Source organism: Acipenser ruthenus, chromosome 20, assembly GCF_902713425.1.
Source record: "Acipenser ruthenus chromosome 20, fAciRut3.2 maternal haplotype, whole genome shotgun sequence".
Lineage (NCBI taxonomy): Eukaryota > Metazoa > Chordata > Actinopteri > Acipenseriformes > Acipenseridae > Acipenser > Acipenser ruthenus.
The window spans coordinates 5048571-5057754 of NC_081208.1; the positions used below are offsets into that span (position 1 = coordinate 5048571).

Below are 9184 nucleotides of genomic sequence, written 5' to 3' on the forward strand. Positions count from 1 at the left end.
TGCAAGGGTGACTGGCCTATCTCACCCCTCCTCTCCCTGGAAGGGACTCGCTGGCTGTGCTAATTGCTACTCCATGTGCTCTCGCCCACAGTACATGCAGAAGAAGAATCCGCTCTATAATGATCTGAAGGAAGAGACAGTCTGGTCCATGGAGCGCTTCAACGACTATGTTAATGAGAAGTCTAGAGCTGCCAAAGGGCTCCCTGAGGACTGGGTCTGCACTGTTTTTGCAGTAAGTTGCGTGCAAGAGCTGATGCAGGAGGTCCTAATTAGGATCATGGGACCTCTCCTCAGCTAGCCAGGTCTCAGGGGTGGTGCGAAGGAGGAGACAAACAGCATGGATGATGCAGGCGATGTTGCCATGGAAGCCTTTTGACAATGCAGCCAGCACCCTGGTAATATGTTTAAAACCAGAAAGTGTGATGAAAAGGCTTGTTTTTAATCTTTTGTGGATGTTTCCAAAATATATATTGAATATATTGTAGAGTATATTACTACTCATTATTGTGTACAGTAAACTATATGAAAAAATATACAGCTATGTCCAAAAGTGTTGCATCACCCTATAGAATTAACTAATGTTGCTTCATGAAGTCGAATGAAACCTGCTGAATAATGTTACGTTAACATGTTGAATTACATACCGCTTTGTAGTTTTCCATATACTGAAAAACTGACACAAATTGATAAATATGACGTTTCAAAATCTAACATGAAATACTGTACTACTATTATGGCTTCAGGTAGACTTTTACAATGTAATTTCTTTCATTACATGATGTTAAATAAAATATCTAAATTATGTTTCTATTTTATTTTGTATTTTATTAAATTATGTCTCAACCTTAATATTCCAGGTGATGCAAAACTTTTGGCCATAGCTGTGGTCTTTTCAAATGTATTTCATTATATTTCGAGTGAAATATATTGCATTTCTCAAACACATGTCTGTGATATATTGTGGGCATAGTTTGTATTCTGAATATATGTTTCTCATATGTCAAACTAGATTGGTGTATATATTTCAGAGACACCATAGTGATATTTAAATTATATAAAATGTAATATCCTAGCTTTTTCTTTTTTCATTTGGGTAGATTGAGGCTTTACTGACAGCACAGTAAATAAGATGTGAATTGAAAACTGTATTGCACCCTGATAATTTCACAGCTGGTATCAGCACTGCCCAGAGTGCAGAGACTGAAGTATTTTTGTAGGAGTCACAGTTGACCTCTGTGGGAGCATTCTCATGGTTCATTCTCATGGTTCTGTTGGACCATTGGTGAGTTTGTTGCATACATTCGCTGAGCACTTGCTGTGCTTGATTTCTTCAATACAGAAAATCACATGGTCCAGTAACCTTTCAACTATACAATGGCGCAGATGGGGTCAACACAGCTGACATCAAACAGGCTGCAATTAAAACAATGACAGGAAGCTAGCATTCTGCAGTGCTCAGTGAATCTAGCTCAAATATAACAGGCATATAACTCAGGTGCAAAGCAAGAAACTGTAAAAACAGATCTTCATGAACATTATAAGAGAGATCCACCTAATAAGCAGCAGTGGTATTTTTTTAAGAGGAGAACGCAGATTTGGTGGTAATGAAATGAAGTTCTGATCTGATATATTCTGTACTCAATTAGACACGAATGCAGCAGATTATGATGCAGTGCTTCCTCGCAGTCAAATCCAAGCTGGAGTGTAAACTGGGCTACTTCGACCTCATTGGTTGCGACTTTTTGATCGATGAAGACTTTAAGGTGAGACGTCCCTGTAGCTGGCCCCCTACCCCTGCACCGGCCAGCTTGGAAGGGATTCAAATACTGAAGCGAGACACCAGGCCGTGGTTTACTCCCTGCAATTGATAAACTAGACAAGCAGACTGTTGAGTTAAAGCTTCCCAGATATAGGCGAACAGAGGGTCCTCTTTGAAAGAACAGACTAGTTCTCTAAACACAGACAGCATGCTCCACTCCCTTCGATTGGGTGAGATCAGTTCACAAAACGAACATGCATCATTTAAAGACAGTTGTCATTACATTTCCCATAGGGAAAATAGATATATGGTAATATACCAGTAGTATACAATGAGCTGTATTCACAAACCTTGATAAGTTATTTAAAGAATGCTTTTTCAAAGTCTGTTTTATGAATAACATCAAGTTTCATATTCCTGTCTATTGATGGTTTCATTACAATATTACAATATATATATATATATTAGTCCTGCATATTTACAATGTTGTTTTGAATTACACACAGTCTTTAAGGTTAGACGAATGCATTGTAAGTCAGATTCTTTTTGCTCAATGTGGGGTAACCCCATGGGTAATGGCACACATAATTCCTTTGGAGGGGGTGGGGTGGGGTGGGGGGTGGGGGTTCCCTAGGGAAAAATGAGGGAACCGATCTCTCCAGTTACATCATATTCTTAAAAATATAGAATATAGATAATTTTCTTCTTCTAAATAACAAATGATGCAATGCAGAATAAGCATACCCAAGATTAAAGGCTCTCAGAGGATTCTGCTTAAATTGATCTTAGCCCCCTCAACTGATCTGTTGTTTTCTTCGTTTTAACAACAACAGATGTTAAGAGAGGTTTCTGAAAACACAGCAGCGAGTGACAATGTGACGTGAAGGGGTGTGAAATTGTTTCATGAGCAAACCCCAGCTGATTAACGATCCAGGGCATGCAGATCAAAATATCAAAACACTTTGTTACAAGTCAAGAGGCTACTGGTTCAAAGCAAGGTGAAGGAGCAGCACCCTTAGCCAAGCTGGTTGAAGTTCCATACATTAACCCGGTTGTTACACTTCTCCTTCTGCGGTTAATTACAGAACCACAATGCACCTTGATATTGCCATACTGCCAAAGAAAGCTGCAGTTTGTGCAAAGCAAGTCTAGCGCCCTTTAAATTCAGGTGTAAACAAGAACCAGTCCTTCTTAGTAACACAACATACACACAATACCTGAGAGCCTGTTGCTTAGCAATATCCCAGCAATCAGAGATAAACACACAGATTCATGCAAATTAAGTGGTAGCAGAGGGACTGGATTAGATCACATTGACATTTTCAAAAACATGCAACACACTAAACAGTGGCAGCTATTGTTGGAACAGAGTGAATGGAAAGCAGACAAGGTTTGCTGCTAAATTAGAAAGCAAAGACGTTTCAAATTTCAGTAAAATGGCATTAAGAGCATTGTTGCAGATCCCATAGACAGAAAGCAATGCCCTGCACCCCTCTATTATGATTGTATTATTGGTTAGGTATGACAGCAGTTTGTCCTGCCAAGCATTAATCAGGTATAAACTCCACCACGTTCACTAATGAATCAAATATCTGCTTTGCATCAGTATTCCATGAAGATTGTAGACGCTCGTTCGTGTTCCTGTTTATACAGACTGTGTCTTATTTCTCGTTGTTGTAAATTTGTTTCTTTAAGCCTTGTTTTACATGATGAACTCAGGAGGAACATATTTTCCGATATCAATCACGCTGTGTTGCTCCATTTAAAATGATAATACAGGTGCAAGCCGTGGGAGGCAGGGAGGAGGAGGACTAAAGAGAAAGTAACTTAAATCCACGTTCTTAATTGTATTTACTATTTACAGCATAGTTGTGTTTGTGGTTCTTATTGAAATGGCTTCTGTATTATTGTGTTTTAGTTTCTGCTAAAGTCTGTGTTCGATTTGCTTTGACTAGTTCAGCAGCCGCTCTTCACTTCTAGTTGCCTGAAATAGACACATGCAAAGTAGGTCAGATCAGCAACGTGTTTTTATACCAGCAAAACTAAAGGAAACTCGATTCAAAGTGGCAAATCACTGGATGCTACAGGCTTTTACTTTTATACAGACACTGTGGCTGAGCTCGCCTGATACGTGTATATGTGGCAGGCAAGCAGAACTGAAGAGGAGCTCCTGCACTCTTAAATATCAAACCAGTATTTGAGTAATTGCAATAGGAAACACTTTTTGCAAACCTCATAAAAAGGTAAGGGATCCGTTATAAAAATAAAAAAGGAAACTGAAACTACTTACACTGAAGAAAAAAAAAACTGAGTTTATTCCAGTGGCCAAGAGCATGTACAGTAATTTATGTGCACAAATATTAAATGCAAAACAAAACAAATGAAAGCTCTGCATTTTGAATTCATCCTCAGAATAGGAATTTGACTAGGGTTTTGATCTCTTGCTGCTCTGGAATGAGATTCTGTTTGAAGCTTTGCCCACGAGCCAAATCTTCTCAAACTCAGCGAGTTCAAGTAAGAAATGCCAGGACTGATCTTTCATCGTGCAGTCTTCATTAACTGCAGCCATGTGTGGGCTTCGCAACACAAACCACCACTGTTATATACACACTTTAATCTAGCCACAGATAACTACATTATCATAAAGTGCAAAGTATTTCTCATTCAACTCATATATATATATATATATATATATATATATATATATATATATATATATATATATATATATATATATATATATAAACAGTATTGAAAGCAAGTCTTTAATCAGGTATCACCATTGTGTGAATCTTATGGATGAAACAAAAGGCAGCCCTGAAAACACACAGACCCTACCTGTCACATTTACTTAGCTGTACACCTTTTAGCAGCCTGGTTATTAGAAGCAGCTCCCATGATGGGAAATAGTAACGCTACCCCCCCCCCCCCCCCCCCCCCCAGCTATGTAGGGAGCCTCGCCTTTCATTTACTCTTTCACTTTTGTCTCTGAAATGTAGTATCATACTCCAACATCCAACTGGCAATTTTAGCAAATAAAAACTTAATTGTACCTTTCCCGTATCAGAGACAAAGTGGAGTTGGATTGGTTTGCTCACCAGGAAAGTCCCATTGTAAAAGGCATTATTTAATATTCTTTTTATTATAGTAAAATACAATGTAATTAATCTTGTCTAAAATGATACTAAAACCACTAGAGGCAGTGCCGAACAATTTTAATGGAAACAAAGCAAATACCAATATTTAGTTTTTTGAGCGGGATTTCGATTTTGAATCCCGACCTTCCACATTTGACCCCTGGAGGACTACTTCTTATTAAGAGCCTGTATAGTAGATTAATAAAGTATTAGAAGCTCTCTCAGTAAAGAATGTTTTGACACCTAATAAAAACCACAGAGATGTTTCAACGTGTGGATATCTATTGCCTTCCTTTTAAGCATGCCTTTGTTGTGTACAAAGTGACCTACTTTAAAGGTGTTTAAGTGGTACAGAGATGAATTGTAAAGCTGAGTAAATTAGTAGGAAATAAAGCAGGCACATCCTGTGACAATGCACAAGAGATGGACCTTGTAGCCGCACAGTATATCAGGCCTAGAGCAGTAGCTGTCCATAAAATGTGTAGCTTTTATGATTAAACAGTTTGAACCACAGACATGCAAGTGGCTACCAGATGTAGCCAGGAAATCAAGCACCAATATACAGGACGCCCCTGAATTTTACAATTATAAAAAACATCAACCAGAACAGTGCAGAGTATAGACCCATAACCTTAGCGCTTGTCGTCTGTTATGAAGACTGTAGTTTTAATTATAAGACTGTCACTGTCTACATACAGCAGCAAGGACAGAGACAGAGTGGGGTCTGTGCTACTGCTGCCATAGTTACCCATCAGACAGACTGTCACCTTGGAACAACGTGTTGCTCTATGCCTTGCAAAGAGATATCTGATCACATTAGGCAAAGTTCATTTAGAAAGCAGGTGAATCCATATTATTCCTTACTGTGTTCAGATGTAGCCAAAAAGTAAATGTCTGGGCGTTTGAGTGGAATTACAGTGTGAAGTTGAGTAGAAATCATGACTGCTTGCAGGATTTCTATGTTATTTTGTGAAGGAATACTCAATGCTCTTATAGGTATATGTAAAAAGAATAATAATAATGTTTTTAAAATCGACGGTGAAAGACCACTGTGGTCTCTACAGTGTTGCTGAACACATTTATAAATATACTAAATAGAGATTACATCTGGTACTCTTGTTGCCTTTTTAGTTTGTAAAGGCTACTTCAAAATAAACATTTTCATAATTATTATTATTTATTAAATCCACTAACTCCTTCAACACTACGACCTGCACACAGGTTTAGGAAAGATAACTTAATTCAGAATGTATGTATGTCCAACTATATACATGCCCACGTATCATTTTCATATAATATGTAGGTGTATGTTTTATTTAAATCCACTTCTGAATCCAGGCAGGTTTTCTGTAAATGAGATCCTATGAAGTAATACTGCCATCCTGTGGCAAACAAGAAACATTTTAATCTATAATCCTGTCAGGTTTAATTAGGATTATAAAGATTTAGAAGGTGTCAGACTTTACTAATCCATCTACTCAGAGGAAAGTGCAAGTGAGGGTCAAAATATGCTGCTATGCTACTCAATTCAAATTTCTAATGAACCCTGTTAATTTCCTCAACAGGAGCTGTGGCTGGAGTGCCTTGATAATGTGTTAATCTCCTTTCCCCTTTTGTAGAGGGCATTTTACATCAGCCTCTAATCCCGTTTCCCAGCAGGAGCCCAATTCAAAATCACATCCAGCTACAATAGATGGCTAATTTATGTGAGCATGTGTGTAGCAAAGGGGGTTCATACATTTGTTAAATATAAGAGTAATTTGTAGAAAGTCCCTGCTAAAGAGAGTATTGGCATTTGTAGACAGGCCCTAGTCTAGTGAAGGAGATATATCACATGGTCCTTGTGTGTGAGGAGCTCTACGGAGCCCATATAAAAAAAAGAATGCATATGTAATTTCATCCAGACAAATAAACAGACAGATTCAACTCCACACTATTTAAATATACCACAATACAGTTCCACGTTGATGTTTGTTTTCACATTCCTCCTTTTACACTTCTTGCACACGTATCTCTCTCTCATTTTACTATTGGCACCGACTCTACTCCAAACACTAAATACATGCTATCTTAATCTGTTATTGCAGTGGCAAATCATTGTTACTTGACAAGTTTGTCTCAGTAAAATGTTATACGGTTTTAACACTGCGCGTACAGTATACACTATTTGTTTCTATTCTCGTATTTAGGTATGGCTCCTGGAGATGAACTGTAACCCTGCTCTACACACAAACTGTGAGGTTCTGAAGGAGGTCATTCCTAGTGTTGTCAATGAAACCTTAGGTAAGCTGTACTTGCCATTCTTAACTTTACACATGTTAAAACCCATCTTGACAATAAATACAGTGTATGTGGGATGCCAAAAGTGCCATGACCTTTGTGAAAAAGGTTTGCTTTATTGCTATTCTTGCACCAAATACTTACCGGAGAAGGCCTTCTTTGTTGTTCTCCAAGTTGCTGCAGTGACATTGTAGGTGCTATAATTAGTTACTGCAAATAAGGTATTGTTTTAGCAGACAGATTTAATTAAGTAAACATGTGAAAAGTCTGTATTAAGGGCCGTATACTGCAACTGATTTTTAGAAGGCCTTCTTTGTTGTTTTGCAAGTTGCTGCAGTGACATTGTAGGTGCTATAATTACAGTGGTTACTGTAAATGAGATACTGTTTTAGCAGAGAGATTTCATGAAGTAAACATGCGTTTGAATGTTTTTGAAATATTTTTGTATTACTAAAGAGAAAGAGAAACAGTATGTGAAAACAGTGAAAAAAGTGAAAAACAGTATAAAGTAAATTGAACTAATTTCTCTCCATTTTTTTCTTTTTTGTTTTGTTAGATCTAGCCTTTGAGATTTTTAACAAGTACCGGAAAGGTCGAAGTATCATGCCCTTGGATGCTCAGAAGGACTTTACCTTGTTATACAACGGGGAACTCAACGACCTACTTGTGAAGCCAATGAGGAGCAGAGCAGCTGGGGCAAACTTTCAAACTGCAATGCGGCCCAAGAGCGCTACTCAGACCAGTCCGTCCCCTCCCAAACCATCCGAGCAAAAGCAGAGGCAGGCAGGACCTTTCACAGCCAAGGTGTCCATCAGTGCAGCGAGCCAGCCTCTTCAAAGACCAGCACAGGAGGAGGGCACAGAGACACCAAACAACCCCTCTCCAAGCTCAGTTAAGCCGAAAAACAAGGCGGAATTAAAGCCAAGTAAAAGCACCTTATCTCGTAGCAATGACCCCAATTCATCAGATCTCGGAAATCTTACTTCCCCAATCTTAGGCAAAGAGGAAGACAAAGTGACCACTGTTTCGATGCCAGTCCTGTCAGAAAGGTCTTTCACCTCTTCACACCCAGGATCCTTTTCCACAGAGAAGTCTCCTGCATCCACCAGCAGGAGCTACAGTTATTTTTGTTTAGGCAGCGCCCAGGTTACAGCAGTAAAACTCCAGCCCAGGGTTCCTGCAGCAAAGTTTTTGAACAAAGAGGAGATAATGGCAGCTGACCCTGCAGAAGACCACCAAAGGGCTTCAGAGGAAGATCCCAAACCAGGAAAGGAAGTGCCCAACCGAGGGGCTTGATCTTCCTTACTGAGGGCGGAAGGAATTTGTGCAACAAATTGGTGTTTCAGATGTGATTTAATTATATAACATGTGAAACGCAAACTGTATAATTCTGTTGTCATTTGTTCACGGTGCTTCCTAATTATTATTTATATATTTTTGTTTAAATTACATGTACATATTTAAATATAGTAGATATTTGAAATAAATAAAAATAAACATTTTGAGGTGGTTTATTTTTTCATGAAGATACACAGTATAGTTTAATGGAAGCCGGACCTGGTTGGCAAAATGACATCTGGAGACCTCTGTGGTAATGAAATGAGCCACTGTTAACAGTGTACCACAACATTTTAATATTTTGACTTATCAGTGGCATTATGATGGTACTGTATGAAGATACTTACCAGACAATTTGCTACATTATAGATCGCATATAACAAATCAACCAATAATAGTGATGTATTTGACCAAAATTCCACTACCTCTTATCCTGTGTACAGATGTCATCCCATGCATAGAACACCACATCTACTGTAATTCCAATGTATATATATATATATATATATATATATATATATATTTAAAACCCATACCTGGTACCTTTTGTAAAAGCCAGGTTGCCCAAACTGCACCAGATGGCATCTCTTATACTCCAAGAGATGCCCTACACCTGACGTATTATCTTACATTATTAGGCCTCGTTTGCAATATTCTGAAGCCATTGCGT

General features: G+C 38.4%; 1 protein-coding gene across 1 annotated transcript in view; it reads left to right on the top strand.

The window, feature by feature from the left end:
• The window catches only part of LOC131698837 (protein polyglycylase TTLL10-like), a 29145-nt gene extending 20464 nt beyond the window's left edge, over positions 1 to 8681 (top strand). Inside the window, exons 9-12 of the mRNA XM_058993248.1 lie at positions 92 to 232; positions 1647 to 1763; positions 7086 to 7179; positions 7733 to 8681. Of these exons, the coding sequence (XP_058849231.1) occupies positions 92 to 232; positions 1647 to 1763; positions 7086 to 7179; positions 7733 to 8472 (1092 nt within the window). The 3' untranslated portion in view covers positions 8473 to 8681. The remainder of the gene's footprint in view (positions 1 to 91; positions 233 to 1646; positions 1764 to 7085; positions 7180 to 7732) is intronic.
• Positions 8682 to 9184: the final 503 nt, after the last annotated feature.